This window comes from Littorina saxatilis, linkage group LG14, assembly GCF_037325665.1.
Source record: "Littorina saxatilis isolate snail1 linkage group LG14, US_GU_Lsax_2.0, whole genome shotgun sequence".
Classification (NCBI taxonomy): domain Eukaryota; kingdom Metazoa; phylum Mollusca; class Gastropoda; order Littorinimorpha; family Littorinidae; genus Littorina; species Littorina saxatilis.
The window spans coordinates 25,341,766-25,365,883 of NC_090258.1; the positions used below are offsets into that span (position 1 = coordinate 25,341,766).

Consider the following 24,118-nt stretch of genomic DNA (forward strand, 5'->3'; position numbering starts at 1 on the left):
GTGTACATTTGGTGGGGCAGTGGTACGTAATCTCAATGCGCCCTTTGACGCACTGAAGGGAATAGTGATGGGACATTTTCAGATTTGATGCGCCAATGGCGCAGGGCGCACTAGTAAATGAAACCCTGGGGTAGCAAACAGCGACATTTACAAAATTAAATGACAAAATTGCAGATAGTGTGGGAAAATTTCAGCAAACACGGAAATAATATTTTGAAGAAAATGATAACTAATTCAAGGCTGTGTTGTACAGGTGAGAAGATGAAGGTGGAGGGAAATCGCGATGAAAGTGGCGCCCCGGTGTCCACCATTGACGCTATGCTGCAGCAGATGCGGCAGGAAACCGACGCTGAAGCCGGTACTTCTGGCACCGCTCAAGGTATGGTATCATTAGGCAAATACATTTTTTTTTTTAAAGTTCCTTGTTTCCAATTCCCCGACTTGTCCTGTTTTTAACTCCCGACCCAAAACTGTTTGTTTTTTTACCCTTCAAAAATCTTAAACGGAATGAGAGAACTGTTGTTTTTTTACCCTTCTAAAATCTTAAACGGAATGAGGCAGACCGTTGTTTAGGCCCCCCCCAAAAAAGGTCTGTTTACGGTAACATAGGCCAAAAAATAGGGTCGGTAGGTCGGGAATTTTTAAAATTTTTTTTTTTTTTCCCCAAAAAACCATATTTTTACGTTATTTTGCAAAAAAATTTTTTTTTTTCCCAAATGCCAAAAAAAAGTCTAGGGTCGCGCGAAAAAAAAATAGGGTCGGTCGGGTTACTGTAAACAGACTATTTTTGGGGGGGGGCCTTAGAGATCAAATAACCAAAGGGAAGTAAGCGCTCTATATGCAAACGAGATGTTTGATGGAGTAAGCCAGAGTTATACGGAACCTTTCTCCTGGCACCTGAGAGAATAATGAAAATGACAAAATTTGATTTTGTTGACTTTGCAAGGAAAGTTACTCTTTTCTGATATCCAGTGGATATAGTTCGCATGACTGATAAAAAGCAAAATACGCCCTCAGAAAACTAGCCCAAGAGTAGTTGAGATTTTTTAACATCTTGCTCCCCTACGATCAGAAATGGTTATGGGGAAAACCTTTACCTTTATCATAGTGATTGAACAACGCAGTGGTTTTTTTTTAAGGTGGAAACCAGGAACTGAAAATCAAGACTGAGGAGGGAGAGTTTCGTTTATCCAGCAAACATCCTGTCATGCACCTGCATGAACTCAGGTGAGTTGATGTGTATAGATCTATAATTAGAGCTGCTGCACTTTTTCTGAGTTATGTTGTCTGCAGTTAATGGGCAGGAGGAAGGTACTGGTGTTTTGGTGTGTGTGTGTTAGCCTGATTGGTTGGTTAATTTTGGTGCAGGATTTTCTAAGCTGATATATTTCCAAAACTTGTTATTAAACTGCACTGAGGGTTTACATTACTTTAAGTTATTATCAGTGAAAGAATTTAAATCTGAAAAAATTCGCCCAAAAGAAAATATGATATATTATTATATGCACACATCTTTTTAATTTTGTTTCTCCAATTAGTACTTTTTCTGTCACAATATGATTTCTATTAGGCAGGTTATGCCTAAATGGTGGGAAAAAAACGGTCATATACCTTAAAGGGCAGCTGTTGGGTTGTGGCTCTCAAAATCTGTTCATTAGAATGAGTTCTTATGTAACTGAAACTATACTTGAAAGTTACTTGGTGATTTTGACAGCTTGATAACACAAGTCCGAAGATTTTAGACATGCAACAATGTCTTTAATCGAAGAAAGTTTGCATTCTTGGCCGAGTCAATGCAGCCCGCTCGAAAATTACTTCCCTTGGACGCGTGTCGTCAGCCGCGGAATCGGCCGGGTTGAACGGTGCTCTCTTTATGCCGTGTAGTGGGCGCAATCGGGTTGTCTAGTCAAGCCCTCAACCATACTTCATGGGTAGGTGAAGAGAAACTTAGGATGGGGTGACTTCTCCCAGGCCAAAATTTCGCAGTAAAAAACGGAGTTCATAACATGTCTTCCGTCCCCCTCCTGCTTTTGTTCCACTTGAACCCTGTTTTTGTTCAACCTATTGGCAGATATTGTCACGCGTCGAGGAACACAAACACACACACACACAAACACACTCACACACAGACACACACACGCACCCACAAACACACAAACACACACACACACACACACACACACACACACGCACCCACAAACACACAAACACACACACACACACACACACACGATAACCATCACAAACATTTTGAAAAATTCATCTTTGATTTTTTGCGGCCGAACCCCCCTCTCCCATTTTCCACACTAGATCCACTGTTTCATCTTTGTCTCTGTCTCTCTTCCCTTTATCTTATCTCGTCTATCTACTTGAGTGAGTAACTGAAGATGTATTATCATCATCTCTTTCCTAGATTTTCCCACCAACAGAGTTGGCTTTTGTCTTGAATTCAGTACCTCACACGTACACGGTAATTGGTGTGACACCTCAAGCGGACCTTCTTTAGTGTAAAGTGTCTGCTGACCAGGGACACGAGGGTCTGTGGTTGAGCAACTTTATGGTTTAACCGGGTGGACTGGAGGAGTAGCAACAGCATGTGAACCACTTTAGAAATGACTTGTGAAGGTTGCAGTCGGTCAGACCAAAGAAGAGAAAATGGGAACGTGGGTCTTGAGAAGATACCACCATCCTAATACTTTACTTTGTGCAAGAATCAATCACGCGTACAGCATTACAGATGTCCAGCTGTAGTCTACATTGTACTGTAAACTTCGCAGCGGCCTTATCGGGTTCCTCGAGTGACGTCACAGCAAGGCTAACGCTGCAGCGTCTTTTCTTGTGCTGACAGAGTTGTCGGTCGCAGATTTTGAGTCGTTTCGGCCTGGCAACTGCTTCGTTTTTTTGCGGATTGTGAGAACTAGCAGAAAGTTTCACGCATTTTAATGGTTTCAAACTAGTGATAAAAGTGTCTTCTTCTGGATCAAATCAACAGTCTTTAGTTGAATCAACTCGGAAAACATTTTTGCATGCGACTCCGCGCATTTTTGAGGCCAGGCAACCCGACAGCTGCCCTTTAAATCCATTGGAGTTTCAGCAAATGAACGAAGAAGAAGACGTCCTATTGCTGTTCCTTTATTTGTACATGGGAACCCCCCTTTGACGACCTTCACATTTCAGAGAAAATCCGCTCTTAAAATGAAGGGGGTCTTAAAATGGATGTCTATTTACAGAGGTTATGAACAGAACATGTGAGAAAAGATGGTCTATTTACAGAGGTTAGGCACAACAAAAAAAGAAGTCTGTTTACGGTAACATAGGCACAAAAAATAGGGTCGGTAGGTCGGGAATTTTTTTTTAATTTTTTTTTCCCACAAAACCATATTTTTACGTTATTTTGCTTCCTTGTTTTTCCCCCCAAATGCCAAAAAAAGTCTAGGGTCGCTCGAAAAAAATAGGGTCGGTCGGGTTACCGTAAACAGACTATTTTTTTTGTGTGCCTTATGAACAGAACATGTGAGAAAAGATGGTCTATTTACAGAGGTTATGAACAGAACATGTGAGAAAAGATGGTCTATTTACAGAGGTTATGAACAGAACATGTGAGAAAAGATGGTCTATTTACAGAGGTTATGAACAGAACATGTGAGAAAAGATGGTCTATTTCAATCAATCAATCAATCAATGAGGCTTATATCGCGCATATTCCGTGGGTACAGTTCTAGGCGCTCTGCAGTGATGCCGTGTGAGATGAAATTTTATACGGCCAGTAGATTGCAGCCATGTCGGCGCATATTTACCTTTCACGGCCTTATTCCAAGTCACACGGGTATGGTAGACAATTATTAACTGTGCCTAAGCAATTTTTGCCAGGAAAGACCCTTTTGTCAATCGTGGGATCTTTAACGTGCACACCCAATGTAGTATACACGGGGGGTGGTTCGGACACCGAAGAGAGTCTGCACACAAAGTTGACTCTGTGAAATAAATTTTTCACAGAGGTTATGAACAGAACATGTGAGAAAAGATGGTCTATTTACAGAGGTTATGAACAGAACATGTGAGAAAAGATGGTCTATTTACAGAGGTTATGAACAGAACATGTGAGAAAAGATGGTCTATTTACAGAGGTTATGAACAGAACATGTGAGAAAAGATGGTCTTAAAAGGAAGTCTTAAATTGGGGGGTCTTAAAAGGGGGTTCCACTGTATCCCCCTCTGTATCCAGTTGGCCGCTGTCAGCGTTCCCCCCCGCGGGTTAGGGGGAAGAATTTACCCGATGCTCCCCAGCATGTCGTAAGAGGCGACTAACGGATTCTGTTTCTCCTTTTACCCTTGTTAAGTGTTTCTTGTATAGAATATAGTCAATGTTTGTAAAGATTATAGTCAAGCAGTATGTAAGAAATGTTGGGTCCTTTGTACTGGAAACTTGCATTCTCCCAGTAAGGTCATATATTGTACTACGTTGCAAGCCCCTGGAGCAATTTTTTGATTAGTGCTTTTGTGAACAAGAAACAATTAACAAGTGGCTCTATCCCATCTCCCCCCTTTCCCCGTCGCGATATAACCTTGAACGGTTGAAAACGACGTTAAACACCAAATAAAGAAAGAAAGAAAGAAAATTGTCAGCGTGAGTTCGTCCCCACGTTCGGCGAGAGATTTATTTCTCAGAGTCAACTTTGTGTGCAGACTCTCATCGGTGTCCTAACACCCCCGTGTGTACACACAAGCATAAGACCAAGTGCGCACGAAAAAGATCCTGTAATCCATGTCAGAGTTCGGTGGGTTATAGAAACACGAAAATACCCAGCATGCTTCCTCCGAAAACGGCGTATGGCTGCCTAAATGGCAAAAAACACGAGTGTACGTGGGAGTTTCAGCCCACGAACGAAGAGGAAGAAGAAGAAGTCTCCCTGTATCCCCCTGTATCCCCCCTGTATTCCCCCTGTATCCCCCTGTATCCCCCCTGTATTCCCCCTGTATCCCCCTGTATCCCCCCTGTATCCCCCTGTATCCCCCTTCATAGCCTTGTTTTTATCTCCTTTCTTTTCCAGCCCCGGGGCTGAGTACCAGTACATTGACAGCATCGACTTCCCACCTGGCTCCTTTACCTGCAGTCTGGTCGTTAACGGCGAGACCTTTGTCCGCAACGCAGCCGCCAAGAAAATGGCGCGCACTTTGGCGGCGGCTGAGGCCTTGAAACTGATGTATGGATTTCTCTGGGACCCCAGCTACAGTAAGTCGCTTTGGTTTGTGTTTGTGTGTGTGTGTGTGTTCTTGTGTGTGTGTTCTCATGTGTGTGTGTGTTTGTGTGTGTGTGTGTGTGTGTGTGTGTGTGTGTGTGTTCTCGAGTGTGTTGGTTCTTGCATGTTATTGTTTGTGTGTGTGTGTTGAACACGTTTGCTGTGATCCAATGTTGCTTATGTCACGGTGTGTTTGTATTCCTTGACACACTTTGAATGTGTTGAGTGTTGTTCTCAGGTCTCCAAGGTGATGGGACGTATTGGTCTGGCACCTCTCCGGTCGGTAAGATCCTTTTTCTGAACAAGGCATTCCTTTTTTTTTGTTGACTCAAAATTTTGATCCATACCTGTTTTAAATTCTTGTCCAACTGACCTTGACCTATCGTCCTGAAATTAGAGTCTGGGAATAACACTCTGCATTTTGTTGTCTGTTTTTATGTACTTGAATGTGTGTGTGAGAGTGTTTGTGTTTTCTAGTGAAAGAAAAGGTGATGGTTGTTCATGTTATAAAATGCCTTTATGTCTCCCTGGTGTGTTGTGTTATTATCTTTGTGAATACTGTAGAATTCACTTGATGGGAGCGTGGTTGGAGCAATAATTCTACCAGGCTTGCAGAAAAATACAAGGAAGACAAGCAAAACAGGCAGTGTTGCCTTGCCAGAATTTGGAGAGTGGTGTCTGTTTTCCCGCGGTTGCTTCCCTTTAACTAGGTTTTTGTGGCTCTCCACTGGCACTGGTTTTGTTGTTATTTGCAGACCGTGGTGACTATCACGGCTGCCTTTGCTGTTATTTCTGGTATTTTATTGTTGTTGAAAGGTACGGTGTATTGCAGTTTGTCGAGTGGTTGATGTTGGCTCATGGTTAAAAAGCACAAGAAGCTATAATGTGCTGGTAACCAAGCGGGCATATTAACCCTTACACTGGTGCAATTCTGTAACACATGTTACATAGCCACTGGTGAATTAACAATAACAGAGAGAAAAATAACAAAAAACGGTCATATAGGTTTTCGCAGCCATGGGAGGTAATCGGAACCGGACAAACAGACTGAGCCAGTAGCGCGACATATGTCGTGACAACCAGGTGACATGACAACCAGGTGACAGTATACGTAAAGTAGCGCGACATATGTCGCGACAACCAGCCTAAGGGTTAGTATATCTCTCTCTCTCGCTCTCTCTCTCGCTCTCTCTGAATCAATCAGACAGACTTAAACTCACACACACACACACACACACACACACACACAACACAACACAAACACACACACACACACACACACACACACACACACACACACAAACACACACACACACACACTCAAACACACACACACACACACACACACACACACACACACACACACTGTCTCTCTACACCTACACAACCATCCTCGTACTGTGCAAATATATACAATGAAATGGAATGATATCAACCAATATGAGCCTCAAAACTTCTGATTATTTATTCATCAGCTGCGCATATATATTTGAGAACTACTCGCAGATGGCATTGATTGTTCCCTGATTGCAGCTATGTATGGTTAATCACGCACAGACCAGGAAGCTTTTGCGTGGTGCCTTGCTAACATTGTGATTTATCAAACAACAATTTGGCAGAATTTCTGCGCATGGCACAGATATGCATCATTCATTTGGTCTATGGGGAAATTGCATAGAACTCATTTTGGAACCTGTTTGTGCTTTGGGCAGAATTTATTTTCTTCATGGTTTTTGTGGGATGTTGTTAGGAGAGGTTTATATTGCCTGAAGCAGGGGAGGGGGAGGGGTGGGGGTGGGGGAGTGCGGAATTCTGTCTGTGCATCAAATGCATTAACTGTTGTTTAAAAATAGCCTTTATTTTCATTTCATTTTTTTTTTTTCAGTCCATTTTTATTTCTTTGGTTTTCTTTTCTTTGGTTTGTTCTTTAGTCTGGAAGTCGTATTTCCGCACGATTGGCCTCGTATTCAGGGAATGTGGGACAAAATAAATAAAAGGTTATTGCTGGATGGGAGATGAAAGGGGTGTATGCAGCTGCTTTCTCGGGGGTTGGTATAAACACTTTTTTAATTTTATTTATTTTTTATTTTTGGCTTTTAGAAATGATCAAGATGATGACGATGCCTTAGATCAAGCGTTTTGCAATGGGGTTTCCACCAAGATTGATTTGTGAAAAATGCTTGTGTTTTGAGATAAACATGTTGTACATGTACTGACTTTTGGTTAAATATTGCACACACTCCCCTCTCTGTCAGTTTATTTCAGACTTGCATTAGCTGGTAAGTTATTTGGCCAACAGGAACACATTTTATGGTACATGGGTGTGACTTTTCGTTATGTTGATACCATTGGCATTGGATAGTGCAAAACTGACTGTCACAGAGATATTAAGAATTTTATATCAATTTTAATAAATCCACAATTTAAAAGCAGTTTGAAAGTCACTGAGCAGCACTGGGTTTTCTTCTCCTTCTTGTTCTTCTTGTGATGAACTTCTGGCTGTTGAAGCTGAGGATAGTATTTTTTAATTAATCAGTCAAATCTAATGCAGGAAACTGCTTTCATTATTTGTTTAATTATTCCGCCCCCCCAGCAGACAGCTCCTTTAAACAGTTTAAAAGGACATCATTTCACTAGCAGGGCTCCCCACCGATGCTCTATCTATAATTTTGGAGGGTCCTAAAACCTCAAGGACTTTTGGCGGTTCTGAGGGACCTTCAGGAAAGTGTTATTTGTCATACACGTACTATACTCTGTAAATTTGGGTCTCTAGAGATGCAGCAGGACAGACATTTCCTCATCTTTGAAATACAGCCAAGTGTATGTTCTTGTCTCTTCTAAATGGTAACTAGCAGAGGATTACATTAGTACCGATGGTATGCATGATAACACACATTTAGTTTGTCTGGGGACAGGTTTTTTCAAGTTTAGTGCGTCATATAGAATGCAGGAATGCACAGTTTGGTGAGCCATGGACTGAAAAGAGGCCTACAGACATATATGGCAGCCGACACATTGGCTTGATGAAAAAATGCGGGGAGGGGATTGAGTGATGTAACATTCTTTGATTCAACACGCTGGGCTGAATTTTGCCAGGGGGTATGCTAATAGAAGGGGGGGGGGGGGGGGGGGGGGGGGCAGACGTGCAATGATCGCTTTGACCTTTATTCTCTTCTCTTTGGGTTTTGTCAAGTTACGAATTAACCACCGGTCTGAAGGGTTAGTGGGTTAGGATCATTGTAAGCTTTTGGAAAGGGAGACAGAGAGAGGCAGGCCGACAGATAGACACACACACAGAGGGGGGCAGGGGGAGATAGAGAGAGAGTGAGTTGTTTGCAAGGGGGACGGGGGGTGGGTTCGTGGACGAGTTTGGTGTAAAATGGGGTGCTGTTGGGGGGGGGGGGGGGAGCAAGAAGCAGACCTGTTTACCAGTACGATTTGGGTGTATTTTGTACGCCAAATTATTATCAGTACGCAAATACGCGACACACGCACAAAATACGCATAAGAAAAAGTCTAGAATACGTTTTCCGGTGTTGGTGTGCTGATTACGGGATGGTACCACTGATACCGGTTTCGGTCGAAGGGAGATAACCATGACAGCGAGTCTTCAGCTGTGGAAACCTTGTTCAGTTGTTGGCACGTGCGATCGTCTGGACAATCGTGGCAAAATGAGGCGGTAAAATGTGCCAGTTTCGGATGACTGTACCAAGTCTAAACATCTGAAGCAGCAGATTTTCTTGGAGAAATATAAGAAAGAGCCAGGAATTGTGGAGTCTACTATGGGAAAAAGTAAATCAGATTTCTCCGTTGCCCATGCTGGAAAATATGACATCGAACGACACTGCAGTTCCAAAACTCACATGGACAAGATTGCTGCAAAGAAATCCGCTGAAAGCTGCCAAGGAATTATGAAGTTCATTCCCGCAAAGCAAATCCTGCCAGAAGAAAAGGCTGTAGTCCGTGCTGAAGCAATGATTTCTGAGATGATTGTAAAAATGAACTTGCCACTGTCAACCGCAGATGTTATTTCACGAACTTCATCTTTTCATTATCAATCTGCTTGGAAGACACTGGTTATAATGTTATAAACTGACAGGTAAATAAAATTGTTTTATCCCTGTTGTATCTGAAGGAGTTAAATTCTGAAGATGGTCACAAGACATGCTATTCTTACACAAACACGTTTGCACCCACGCGTACGTTTTCCCTAGCCCATATGGCTTTGCTTGCAAAGTACACCAACTTTTTGAAAAATACACTCAACTTTTTGAAAAAGTACTCTTGCCTCAGGTTTAGGGTAAACAGGTCTGAAGAAGGAAACGGTGGAGGGGGGGGGGGGGGGGGGGGGGGTATCGGTCGCTTTCGATGTCATGCTTACATAGAGGAAGAGACCTTGTTTTTTCGGTGTCAGGTCACAAGTTTGCAGAGAGTGAATCGGTAGAGAAGAAAACTCGCAAGAACCTAACACTAGAGTGCACACGTCCAATCCATCTCTGTAGTTGATGATGGCTGGAGCAAGGGTGACAGCGCTGCTATTTCATTCACCGCTCTACTTGTGGACGCTGCTAGTATAGTATAGTATAGTGTTGTACAGTATAGAGATTTTCGCCCTTTGGTTGGTAGTGGAGGTCCTTTGTTGCTGCCCTACATGCCAACCGGCATAATGGGCAGTAAGTATAAAGTAAGTAGTAAGTTGGTAGCGGAGCTAAGGGGGAGGGGAGAAAACGAGAGAGACAGACAGAGAGAGAGAAAGAGAGGCACAGAGAACGGCAGAGAGACAGAGAGAACGACAAAGAGACAGAATCTCAGAGAGAGAGATTCAGAGAGAGAGAGAGAGAGACAGACCGAGAGAGAGAACGACAGAGAGACAGAGTCTCAGAGAGAGAGATTCAGAGAGAGAGAGAGACAGACAGACTGAGAGAGAGAACGACAGAGAGACAGAGTCTCAGAGAGAGAGAGATTCAGAGAGAGAGAGAGACAGACAGACTGAGAGAGAGAACGACAGAGAGACAGAGTCTCAGAGAGAGAGATTCAGAGAGAGAGAGAGACAGACAGACTGAGAGAGAGAACGACAGAGAGACAGAGTCTCAGAGAGAGAGATTCAGAGGGAGAGAGAGACAGACAGACTGAGAGAGAGAACGACAGAGAGACAGAGTCTCAGAGAGAGAGATTCAGAGAGAGAGAGAGACAGACAGACTGAGAGAGAGAACGACAGAGAGACAGAGTCTCAGAGAGAGAGATTCAGAGAGAGAGAGAGAGACAGACAGACTGAGAGAGAGAGAGAGAGAGAGAGAGACAGAAACAGAGAGAGAGAGAGAGACACAGACAGAAAAAGAGAAAGACAGACAGAGAGATGGGAGAGAGAGGGAGGTGGGGTTGGCAGTAACGGAATGGGCAGGATATGGATCTGTCCCTTTGATCCTAATTTGGGTTGGTGTCCGTCAGTGTCTGTGGAGAAGCTGGAGCAAAGTGTCTTGAGCCTCGAGCGGTCACCGTTTTGGGTTTATATTGCAAGGTGGGGGGAGGGAGACAGATCAGGAGGCAGCAGGAGGACAAAAAGACTGAGGAGAAGGAAGGAGCACCTGGGAAGCAGTGAAACTAAACGAGACAATCAAACTTTTAAGTTCTACACATTCTGAGTTCAGGCCGACAGGGGACTATCGGCCTTCTGTTGTTTTCATTTTCATTTTTCATTTTTCATTTATTTATTGTCCCATCGCTGGGAAATTCGGGTCGCTTCCTCCCAGTGGAAAGCTAGCAGCAACGGGGTCGCGCTACCCAGGTGTCTGCGTGTTTAGGTGTATTCAGCCACCTGCACTTATGGCAGAATGACCAAGGTCTTTTACGTGCCACTGTGGGGACACGGGGGTGGGACATGGATACCGTCTCTGAGTCTGCACATAAAGTTGACCCGTGTCCGTCCCGGCCCGAATTCGAACCAGCGACCTTCCGATCACAAGTCCAGTGCTCTACCAACTGAGCTACTGGGCCCCCTGTTGTTGTTGTGAAGGGGCAGTCCTTGATAATAAACGAAGCAAATAGAGCACTTATGCAAGAACAAATATGCATGCCAAGAACTAACTACACAACATCGTTGGCCATTTTCACTTTCATAGTCGCACGCAAGAGAGAGAAGATGGAGCGGGCAAGAGAGAGAAGATGGAGCGGGCAAGAGAGAGAAGATGGAGCGGGCAAGATAGAGAAGATGGAGCGGACAAGAGAGAGAAGATGGAGCGGGCAAGAGAGAGAAGATGGAGCGGACAAGAGAGAGAAGATGGAGCGGACAAGAGAGAGAAGATGGAGCGGGCAAGAGAGAGAAGATGGAGCGGACAAGAGAGAGAAGATTGAGCGGACAAGAGAGAGAAGATGGAGCGGACAAGAGAGAGAAGATGGAGCGGACAAGAGAGAGAAGATTGAGCAGACAAGAGAGAGAAGATGGAGCGGGCAAGAGAGAGAAGATGGAGCGGGCAAGAGAGAGAAGATGGTCAAGAGAGAGAAAATGGAGCGGTCAAGAGAGAGAAGATGGAGCGGGCAAGAGAGAGAAGATGGAGCGGACAAGAGAGAGAAGATGGAGCGGGCAAGAGAGAGAAGATGGAGCGGGCAAGAGAGAGAAGATGGAGCTGTCAAGAGAGAGAAGATGGAGCGGACAAGAGAGAGAAAATGGAGCGGGCAAGAGAGAGAAGATGGAGCGGGCAGAAAGGTGGAATTTGGGGTTGGGGTGGGGTGTTAGAATCAAAGATTGTACAATCTTTGATGGAATGACTTTGATGGTTCCCAACAGTGTTTGATTTTTCCTTTGATCGTTTGTATCGGGTGAGGAAATAGTCTAGATGTGTAGTTTTGGGGGCCTTTTTCAACCTTCTTTATTTCAGAGAGTGATGTGTGTGTGTGTGTGTGTGTGCGGGGTGGTGGTGTGGTGGTGGTGGTGGGGGGGCCGGGGGGGGGGGGGGGTGACGTAGATTGCATCCAAGGAAGTTTAATCCATCATTATTGTGTGAAGGGTGTGTGGTGTGTGAAGGGTGTGTGGTGTGTGGTGTGTGGTTTAGGAGGGAAAGAGGAGTGTATTGACAGTTACTTCGCTCGCTTGAATTCTTCCCCAGCAGACGTGCAAACACCCCAACACCCTCTTAAATACAGTGGAACCCCCCGTTTAACGACCCCGCCCCCATAAAAATAAATAAAAATAAAATAAATAAATGCTGAAAACTAGACAATCAGGTCTGAAAAGAGAAGTAACTGTACAGACGTTAGTCACAGTAACTGTACAGACGTTAGTCACAGTAACTGTACAGACGTTAGTCACAGTAACTGTACAGACGTTAGTCACAGTAACTGTACAGACGTTAGTCACAGTACAGACGTTAGTCACAGTAACTGTACAGACGTTAGTCACAGTAACTGTACAGACGTTAGTCACAGTACAGACGTTAGTCACAGTAACTGTACAGACGTTAGTCACAGTAACTGTACAGACGTTAGTCACAGTAACTGTACAGACGTTAGTCACAGTAACTGTACAGACATTAGTCACAGTAACTGTACAGACGTTAGTCACAGAAAATATCCAAAACTAGAGTTGATCTTAAAAGGGAGCAGGATGGTGTGGGTATTTTAAGCCGGTTTCTGATGGGGGGGGGGGGGGGGGGGGGGGGGGGGGGAGGTTTCTGCTATATTTGCTATGTCGTCTGCTCGAGGGGTTGGAACGCCTGAGCAAAGACTGGCAACCATTTTGAACGCTGCAGTGTGCGACCAAAGCTGGAATAATGAAGCAGAAGAGATTGATATTTAGAAAGTCTGGTCGAGGAAGAGGATTTGTCGCCTCGAGCAATGTTGGCGGGACCTTTTTGTTGTTGTTACAAGACTGAAGCAGAGACTAGAGAGAGAGAGAGAGGGGGGGGGGGAGAGAGAGAGGGAGAGGGGGGGGGGAGAGACAGACAGACAGACAAAAAGAGGGAGAGAGTCGGAGATAGAGTTAGAGTTAGTTGTGGTTAGAAATGTGGACTCACCGCCAGTCCCTTGAAAGAAGCACAGACGTTCTTTATATTAATGAAAGGGGCGCACCACTGCCCTTGGACATTTCAAGAGATTTTTTTCAGCCAATGTATGACGCGATGTAATATACAGATATTCTGCTTCAGTGAAAAACAACATCCGTCTCTATTTTAGTCAGGACGAATGGCTCTTTTTCCAATGAAAATTAACATGACCTTAATTGATTAATTTAACGAAGTCTTCGTCTTGCGGCATTCACTTGTTTGTTATTTACTCCGTAGCATGCAGGATGTGCAATTGATGAAGACCTTGCGCTGGGCAGGGCCGGACTAGGTAAGTACTAGGGGGGGGGGGGGGGGGGGGGGGTTACAGATGGGGGTCCAGGGGGCGAAGCCCCTTAGTGGGGGTCCAGGGGGCGAAGCTGAACGTTTTTTGATGTTTCTGGAGGGAAAGGAAGCCTCTCCGTGAACGAAAAAGGTAAATTCGACTTGAAGCTGAACGTTTTTTGATGTTTCTGGAGGGAAAGGAAGCCTCTCCGTGAACGAAAAAGGTAAATTCGACAGCAAGCTGTATAGGCAATAAAGAAGAATTGAGATTGTAAGGACTCATACTTTTCATCACAAAAATCGTTGAAGAAAAATGTCTTGAGGGGATGAGAGGTGCGATTTCTCCTCGGATTTCATGATGATCCAGATGCAACCCCCCTCCCTCCCTCCCCCCCCCCCCAAAAAAAAAGCGTTTGGGAGGTACATGCTTCAGCCAGAAGGGGGGGGGGGGGTTGCGCAACCCCTGTAATTCCCCCCCCCCCCCCCCCCCCCCCCCCCCCCCTAGTCCGGCCCTGCTGGGTGTTTTTTGCAGTTTGCAGGTTCTCCCTGCAATTGATTAAATGGATGTCCTGCCCTAAATACCCAACGGCATCATGAACGTTATTGCATCAGATATTGGATATTCATCTGAGACTTAGTTGAGATCAATGTTGCCGCTTTCGGGCAATCTTGGTTTTCCACTTTCTTGTTTTCGTGTTCACTTTTTGGGTAAGATTTAAGCCTTTTTTTAAATATAAAAAAATTAACCTTTCATGTTTGCTCTTCGCTTCTTAGTTTGACAGAAGACAAGGCCGTAGCATATGGACTGAAGCGCAGAACATGACGTCATTACTCTGTAAGCCGTTTACACTCTTTATGGGGTGGGGGGTAAGGCGTCCGCCCCGTGATCGGGAGGTCGTGGGTTCGAACCCCGGCCGGGTCATACCTAAGACTTTAAAATTGGCAATCTAGTGGCTGCTCCGCCTGGCGTCTGGCATTATGGGGTTAGTGCTAGGACTGGTTGGTCCGGTGTCAGAATAATGTGACTGGGTGAGACATGAAGCCTGTGCTGCGACTTCTGTCTTGTGTGTGGCGCACAATATATGTCAAAGCAGCACCGCCCTGATATGGCCCTTCGTGGTCGGCTGGGCGTTAAGCAAACAAACAAACAAACAAACAAACAAAATGGGGTGGGGGAGGGAGATGGGGGGATGGAAGACAAAGCCGAACCACAGAAACCCAAACACAAAACATGACGTCATGACTATAAGCCGTTTACACTCTGGGGGCGGGATTTCACCAGTTGCTCAGCTTTTCGCGTCTCTCTCTGTAAAGCAATCTATTTAAATTGAGGGGGGCACAGCACGCTGTAATTTGATAATTGAGTCAGGGCAGAGGCTATATCGGGTAATTCCGTGCAGACATGGTGACTGGAGGGGTGTAGAGAGCTGTCTTCTGGCGTTTTGTTCTGGCATTGTGCTGGTGCCCGGAAAACAATGTCTGCTTCAAAGCCACAGTCCTTCTCATGCAAACAAGTGATTGGGCTTCACCATCTCACATCTGGCCAGGCGTGTACATGGGATAGGGACGTCACCTCTCCACTTGCACTCATGCCAACACTCAACAGCCTGGAGGATTTTTTTTTAATTTTATTTTTTAATTTAACAGAGTTGGACTTTTTTTTTAATGAATTAATTTCTTACTAGCCAATACACCCTACGTACGAGGTGTCTAGGAACACCACTGCGCGGAGGGGTTTTGCGGCCAGCGAGGCGAAGATAAAGAGGGAAAGTTTTCTCGGGCTCGCGAGGCAGCAAGCACGTTGTCTCTATACTGAATAGTGTGTATCGGGGTCTTATCCCATGTAAAGTGTGTATCGGGGTCTTATCCCATGTAAAGTGTGTGACCCCATGTAAAGTGTGTATCGGGGTCTTGTCCCATGTAAAGTGTGTATCGGGGTCTTATTCCATGTAAAGTGTGTATCGGGGTCTTATCCCATGTAAAGTGTGTATCGGGGTCGTATCCCATGTAAAGTGTGTATCGGGGTCTTATCCCATGTAAAGTGTGTATCGGGGTCTTATCCCATGTAAAGTGTGTATCGGGGTCTTATCCCATGTAAAGTGTGTATCGGGGTCTTATCCCATGTAAAGTGTGTATCGGGGTCTTATCCCATGTAAAGTGTGTATCGGGGTCTTATACCATGTAAAGTGTGTATCGGGGTCTTATACCATGTAAAGTGTGTATCGGGGTCTTATACCATGTAAAGTGTGTATCGGGGTCTTATCCCATGTAAAGTGTGTATCGGGGTCTTATCCCATGTAAAGTGTGTATCGGGGTCTTATACCATGTAAAGTGTGTATCGGGGTCTTATACCATGTAAAGTGTGTATCGGGGTCTTATCCCATGTAAAGTGTGTATCGGGGTCTTATACCATGTAAAGTGTGTATCGGGGTCTTATACCATGTAAAAGCCTGACCAGACCCGAGACGGTGAGGCGAACTGTTTTCACGAGGCGGAGTGGGCCTTTAACTGTCAAGTCCTGCTTTAACTTTTGTCTTCTGGTGTCTGGAGATCGGCGTCTGCTTTAATGGCTCCACATCTGGCATTGGTCGGCCGTCTCCTGTGGTGCTGCTTGTTTCTGTGTCTGGCTGGCCGTCTTTTTCTGGTGTTCCATATGTGATCAGGTTGATTGGAGACAAACCAAACTAGGACGCTATTCTGGCCATCTGGCCAAATGTCGTCCTCATCTCTAAGGCAGACTGATACCAAGAGGCAGGCCTGTACCTTAGCGGCCGCCCGACAGAAAACACACAACAAAAAACATAATTTAAAAAAAACACATTTTGCTGATTTACTTTTTTTTTTTTTTAAGTGTGTGTGTGTGTTTGTGGTAGTTATTAGTAGTGCAAATCCACATGTATGCATTATAAGTATGAATGTATGTTTTTTGTGTATGTGCTTAGTACGCGACGAGCCGCTGAGGTGGTCACAAAACTCCGGGCTGGTTGGGGGCCGGTTGGGATTTTGGGGGGCCGGTTCAATTTTTGACTTAAATACAGTTAAGGTACACCCCTGAAGAGGTGTAAGTTACACCCGCCTTCAGGCTCAGGCATTTTCAAACACTTGACTCAAGACTACATGTGAACAGCACTTAACAAAACTAAATAATTCTACTGGATTTACAGCTACCAATGTGGTTTTTTTCAAGCTGCATGTAACAGCGTAAACAGTGTGTGTAATATAGGTTCTTGTTATAGTTGAATGCATTCTTCTTCTTCTTCTTCTTCGTTTATGGGCTGAAACTCCCACGTTCACTCATGAGTGGGGTTTTACGTTTTTACCCCGCCATTCAGGCAGCATACGCCGATTTCAGGGGAAGCATACCGGGTATTTTCGTGTTTCTATAACCCATCGAACTCGGACATGGATTGCAGGAGCTTTTCCGTGCGCACTTGATCTTGTTTGTTTGTATGTTTGCTTAACGCCCAGCCGACCACGAAGGGCCATATCAGGGCGGTGCTGCTTTGACATATAATGTGCGCCACACACAAGACAGAAGTCGCAGCACAGGCTTCATGTCTCACCCAGTCACATTATTCTGACACCGGACCAACCAGTCCTAGCACTAAACCCCATAATGCCAGACGCCAGGCGGAACAGCCACTAGATTGCCAATTTTAAAGTCTTAGGTATGACCCGGCCGGGGTTCGAACCCACGACCTCCCGATCACGGGGCGGACGCCTTACCACTAGGCCTACCGTGCCGTGCTTGCGTGTACACACGAAGGGGGATAAGGCACTAGCAGGTCTGCACATAAGTTGACCTGGGAGATCGGAAAAATCTCCACCTTTAACCCATTCGAACTCACGACCTTCCGATTAGGAGGCCGATGTCTTACCACTACGCCACAGCGCCCGTCGGAGTTGATCCTAAACGGGGTCAGGACATAGAATGCTAACATTGATGTGTGGTGACATAAAGTAGGCCCTATGTTATTAAAGTAATTACACCCCCAACATACACATCATGGACAGAGATGAGATTTGATCTTAAACTGAAGAGTTGAGAGAACTCAGCCTGAGGCGAGTAGAATAAAAACATTTTGTATCGGTGTCTCTTTTGAGCGATCCATACGCACCACTCTAGGTTTATGTCTTCGGATATGAAATACTTCAGGCACCACCCTGTGGAACCACCACCTCCTTCCAGAAACCTAATTATTTAACGGATATTTTCCACCGTACGTGATATGTCTTCAAACCCTACCAGCAGCCATACTTCAGACGACAAGAAGAGAGAGAGAAAGACAGAGACAGAGACAAGACAAATTCTTTATTAACGAGGGTAATGGCATAAGCAAACAGGTGCTTTTTTACATCCAGCTCTCGCCCATTGGAGGGTCTAATCTAATAATAATACGTTTATACGTTTAGAGAGAGAGAGAGAGATGAGAGATCGTTCAGCATGTTTCTCTCCCCTTGTTAGGTGCACGCTGTCATCAGCCAATCACTGGATCAAAGCGCATTCTCTGGCTTTCTTCTCTGCTATTTCGTCCTATCTGCCCTCAAATGAAAAGCTGCGAACAGCCAGAAAAACATTAGGCCAAGAAAAAAATAAATCTACGTTTCCGTTTCCCCCACGGACCCTATTTTCTCCTCCCGACCATGGAACTTTTTTCGACCCTTTAACAACTTTTTGGATTAAGGGTGACAGATAAAACTCAATTGTACAGACTAAAGATAAAAAGTTACTCTTCCGCGACACCCAGGAGACACAGTTCGCATGATTTCCGGCCAATAATAAGCCACATGTATACGCCTGTGTGAATAAAACACAAAATTCAAGCTTCCCCGAAAAATAATAAAAAATAAAATAAATAAAGATAAATAAAACTAACCGACATACCGACCGGACCTTGGTTTGTTTTGGCCTTGTCATCAGACTCACATTTTTTGTGTGTTTGCTCAATACAGGTGTTAATGCTCCGTGAGTGCTTGCTTTCCTCAGAGGAAGTAAATGTTTGTCGTGGTGGGTGCTGATGTTTTCATTAGAGATTCACTGGTTGGTAATGATGATCATTTTTGATGATGCTGCACTCAAAGATAGGCTGTGTAAAGAGATAAGGGTGGGTTGTTTTGGGGAATACCGCAACATAAATAACAAAATAACAATTAAAATGTACTCACCTGGAACATGGACAATAAAAAGAGGACCGGTTTCAAAGAACAGTTCTTCGTCAGCAAACAATAATAAAAAGAATGTAAAAGGAAAGACGACAGCAAGAAAAAGAAGATCATCAATCAAGAAAAAGACAGATAGTTCCTAACGTTCAACAACATAAAACCTACATAAATAGCCAATAAAGTTGAATCAAAGCGAAAGAGCAAATAAAGAATCTACCCATTGCAGTAAATCGGATTCATCTCGTAACTACAGGGTTGCCCTTTTTCGAATCACAAGAGAAAATGCTGCTGAAATACAGTGGTAGCGTTTGGTGCATGTTTCTTTGTTTTATTTTCAAAGAATGAGAGAGAGAGAGACTTAGACTTAGACTTAGACTTAGAACATTTTATTCACATAAAGGGTAGACATTTTAGGCCATAGGCTTAATCTTACAATGTGCCCTTTACATTCACACAAACACATATTCACGCGTGCGCCCGACTAGAATCATAGAAACATCAAACATACAGTAATAATAAATGAGAAAAGTAGTAGAAATTCAAGAGAATACCATCTGACAATGAGAGATATCATTGTGCAGTGATAAGTTCACAACAACAACAAAAAAAACCATTTGGTTACACTAACAACAAACACAAGGAGCCTTCACTCAAAAATTTAACACCGTGAATAATGATTACATAACAAGGTTCGAGTCGCTTCATGCACAACCTCACTTCAAGTGAAGGCACAAACAGGCATGCATTTGCCTCAAAATTAAAAACATCATGCAACGGATTGCTAACAAAATACAACGGTGGATGCCGGGGGTGGATGGGGGGTAAGAAATAGTTGGCATATGCCCGCTGCGCCGCGCTGGTAAGGACTGACCACAATGTGTTGCTCTCCCGTTCTTATAGACCCCCGCTGGTGCATCACACGTGCAAGCCCCCCGGCAACATGGACATTGCGGCTGGGCTCTTCTCCTTGACTTTCACAAATCCTCCTCTCCCCTCTCTTTCTAATTACGGGCCTAAGTGTTGATATCCTGCTTTACTACCCTCTCTTCCCTACCTGCCAACACTGATCTCTTTAGGTCTACCTCAAGTATCTAACATCCTCCTCCTCCACCCGCGGCTAATCTGTCTCGTTTAAATAGAGTTTATCTGACGCTGTCCGCTCTATCTAAACTCACACTTAAACTACTCACTTATCGCCCCCCCCCCCCCCGCCCCCGGCGCAAATCAAGAGCACACGATAATCCCAAAGAAATGACACTCCTCTTTCTCTCCCTCTTATTACTTACAGTTATACTCACACACCTGCGCGCGCACACACTCACATACACCTGACACACACGCAATCACTCTCGTGCGCACATACATCACACATAGACAAGTCATGTATTGATTTGGGCAAATAACGAGGGCAGTTTATTCAAGAGAATACCATCTGACAATGAGAGATATCATTGTGCAGTGATAAGTCCCAAATTAGAGGTACTACTCGTTATTCAGCCCAACTAAAGACAGTATACTAGGTTAGAGGTGGGAGGTTTAGGATTGTTGTGATGTTATACATGAAGGAGTTGCCTGGGCTACATGTGATCTGTAAGATGATCTTTTGTGGCAGCTGGTCTAAGTAGCCTAAGTACGCGTTGCTTTTCCAATCCCCCATCAACTTGACAATTTCCCCCGGCACACCACAACTCAACGCCCACGCGGCATCACCCCGCCGAAAGCTGTGGCTGGAGAAGTTTCCCCCAGCAACAGCGGCAGTCAAGCGCAGTTTCTTATTAAAGTCTGATCCTTTCATCGGGAAGACCTGCGCCTTGGGGTCCATCGGCCCCAACAAAGGTAACACAGCGGTCACGGCAGACACTGGACACAAGGGATGGAGTGACATTGCCGGGAGCTTAATTTCAACAGAGCGCTCTTTACGCTGAATCGTTTTGCTCCATTGGAGCGTTATTGACATACCCGTACCCAGAATAACCACCTGGTCTCTTGTGGGCTGCTTACAAGGATCGAAGTTCCCGTTGTCCTGAAACAAGTTCGATCTCCGGAGAATTCCGAAAAAAAACCAAACACGCAGCCCAGAACACAATATCTTGCCTACACTCAAGGTCCAGCTGGCTTTTTATTATGTGTAGTAATTCAGGGGTGATTGGGGTTTTCTTATCAGTGGCACACCCCTTGCATTTTTCGATGCCCTTAAGTGTTGTCTGGACGTACCACGAGTCCCTGAATGGGTGCGGCAAGCCGCTTTCAAGATAAAGAATGCGAATAATGTTGATGTATTGCTTGATGGAGGCTAGGTACGCTGCGTATTGCGCAACAGTCTGCTCGTTCACAGGCACTGGCATTATGTCCATCTCCCCACAGAAACGTAAATACGAGGTAAGGTGGATGCGGTAAGTCTTCCTAGTGTTATCAGAAAAGGCACTTGCTCTGTAATCCAACACTTCTGCCGCCAGTTGCGCCCCTAATGGGGGCTGCTGGTCTGAAAAACAAGGAACAACAGGGCTTGGTCAGACATATGGTCACACAGGTTGATGTCGGGGGGTCTCCCCCGGTGCCAGAATGTCAACAGACGCACTAAGTCTTCGCGCCGTCTGGGCTCATGGAGGCGGGAAATTGTGTCAGCCATGATGTTTACACTACCAGCCACATGTATCGCCGCGATTTTGCAGTTCACTTTTGCACATTCCCACGCCATTTTACGGAGCAGACTGTTCACATACTTATTAGTCGATCTGCCCTTATTAATGATAGCTTTTGCGACAGTACTATCGGTATGAATAATCACTTCTTGTCCGCACCACATCGGAGCCCATCGTGTCACTGCTTGCACCACAGCGCACACTTCTTTATAGTTAATATGTAGCTCCTTTGCTGCCTGCATGTCTTTTTCAAAGATGGTGTACTGCCAGTCACCTTGCCAAAAGGCACCCGCTGCAATATTACATGCATCTACATGAACATGCTGTTTTGCATTGTGAAAATAATATACTGTGCCGTTAAATACATGCATAAAAGAAAGCCACCATTGTACATCCTTATGAAATTCGCCAGATAGTTTCGCTTTGTGTCGCTGCTGCTGAAGGGGTTTAATCGTGTCCAGTATCCGCCGCAGAAAGAATTTTCCTCCTCTGACAGCCTGACAGGCCCAATTAAGGGACCCCGCTATGCTTTGTAGCTGAGTTTTTGTCGCGCGCTTCTTTCCTCGGATCTGGAGGAGTCGCTGCCGCAGTTGCTGCAACTTGTCACTTCCAAGTGACAGGGTGTTGTTTCGCGTGTCGATGTCGACACCGAGAAACGTGATACGTTGAGTAGGCCCCACCACCTTCTTCCAGCTAATGTTGAAACCCAGTTCCCTCAATAATCTAATTAAAGACAGTAACATGTCATTGCACTCTTGTCTGGTAGCTGCTACCAGAAGAAAATCATCAATATACGCTAACACACCTGGCATGCCTTTCCGTGCCATGCATCTGCGAATAGCTTGCGACAGGCGATGGAAGTGTGACGGCCCTACATTGCTGCCAAAAGGCAGCCGACTGTCAAAGAGATAAGTAGGTTTCTTTTCACCTGTGAAATGCCATTTCAGCCCAGTCATACAATAATCGTCCGGACTGATGCATACTGACCGATAGGCGGACTGCAAGTCTACTTTTGCACACCAATACCCTGTCTTCGCTAGGGCGCACGCGTCAGATACGGTTTGAAATTTAGCTGACTCAGGTATAGAATAGTCGTTCATTGCCCTACCTGTGGGTTTGCTAGCGTCATGGATCAACCTGATGCTGCCATCATCCTTGGGAATCGCAGCGATAGCGCTTACCACAGTTGGTTTTCTACTAGCTACAATGTAATAACCTTTTTCTATCTGATCTAATAGCTCTTTTTCCACAGCTTTATGGTGTTCGTTCGATGACCTATGGTTTGTTTGCTCTACGTCTAGTACGCCTGCCCTACTCTCTTCTGTTACACGGAAACCGTTTCTTATGCCATCTAATAAAAAGGTTTTGTCGTGATCGCCTTCTAGCACCTTGTGCCACATTTGAGATTTAGCATTAATGGAATCACTATTTCCGAGAAATTCGCACTTATTGGAATCTAGCTGAGGGAACGGGCTGTTGAAGGTGGGGCCTACCGTTTTGTCGGCAATTCGTTGCGCTGTGTCCTAGGCTGGGGAGGTGGTAGCTGTCACTTTGTGGTCCTTGCCGGGGTGGCCCATGCCGCAGGTGTCGCAGACGTGGAGGAATCTGCAGCGGGACCCATAGGGACAGTCGCCTTTGTTGGTATACAATAAGCACACTTCCTTCCCGTTGGGTCCCGCTGGTCGCCGGGAACCGCCGCTGGCCGTCGTAGCCTTGCCGCCCTTGTTGTCTTGGACGCCATGCTGGAGCCGGTCCCGCAGGATCACCGTGGACAGGTGGGGGTTGGGGGTTCCCCACTTGAATCCGCTGGACGACTGGCGCCTTCTATACTCGTCGTCGTACAGAAGCACCGACTGCCACAAGTATCTGGCCCCCAGCTCGCCTATCATCTCTGTGTACCGGAGGTAGGCGGTCGAGTCAAACCCGGGCTTCTCAGCAATCAACCTCGCCATGATGCGTGCGTTTGCCACAATCCAGTGGCAGGGGGAGACTTTGTCAAGTTTTGGTCTCTGGTTGAGTTTTAGGATGACACCTCCCCCGAGTGTCACCTCTTCCTCGGCCGCCATCGACCCCGGCACAAAATCCAGAATGGAAAGATAGGAGGTCTCACCTGTTGGCTGCAGTGACAAGCCGCCTAACAGTCCCTGGAGTGGTTCCACGCTTTTTTCCTCAGTCACCCGCTGGGATAGTGGCCCTCCCCCGCTTCGCTTTTGCAGGGCCGCCACTGCTACTCTCAGCGCTACGTAGTGGCCACGCTTGAGACCCAGGCCCTCCAAATCCTGGGCAGTCGCATTACTGAGCACATTGAGGGTGTTCAACTCCTCATCCTGGAGAACTTTAACCACCGTTAAAGGCAGATCTGTCGCCCACGCTCCAAATTCGAAGTCCATATTGCAGTAAGAAATAGTTGGCATATGCCCGCTGCGCCGCGCTGGTAAGGACTGACCACAATGTGTTGCTCTCCCGTTCTTATAGACCCCCGCTGATGCATCACACGTGCAAGCCCCCCGGCAACATGGACATTGCGGCTGGGCTCTTCTCCTTGACTTTCACAAGTCCTCCTCTCCCCTCTCTTTCTAATTACGGGCCTAAGTGTTGATATCCTGCTTTACTACCCTCTCTTCCCTACCTGCCAACACTGATCTCTTTAGGTCTACCTCAAGTATCTAACATCCTCCTCCTCCACCCGCGGCTAATCTGTCTCGTTTAAATAGAGTTTATCTGACGCTGTCCGCTCTATCTAAACTCACAA

At 45.5% G+C, this 24,118-nt stretch overlaps 1 protein-coding gene across 3 annotated transcripts in view; it reads left to right on the top strand.

Annotated features, from left to right (window-relative positions):
• LOC138947412 (double-stranded RNA-specific editase 1-like) overlaps positions 1-24,118 on the top strand; it is a 106,648-nt gene that overhangs the window by 7,309 nt on the left and 75,221 nt on the right. For 2 of the 3 annotated variants that reach the window (XM_070318871.1, XM_070318872.1), the window contains 4 exons: positions 254-379; positions 1,140-1,227; positions 5,052-5,233; positions 5,479-5,523. In XM_070318871.1, the coding sequence (XP_070174972.1) occupies positions 254-379; positions 1,140-1,227; positions 5,052-5,233; positions 5,479-5,523 (441 nt within the window). The remainder of the gene's footprint in view (positions 1-253; positions 380-1,139; positions 1,228-5,051; positions 5,234-5,478; positions 5,524-24,118) is intronic. The other variant, XM_070318874.1, reaches the window with a different exon arrangement.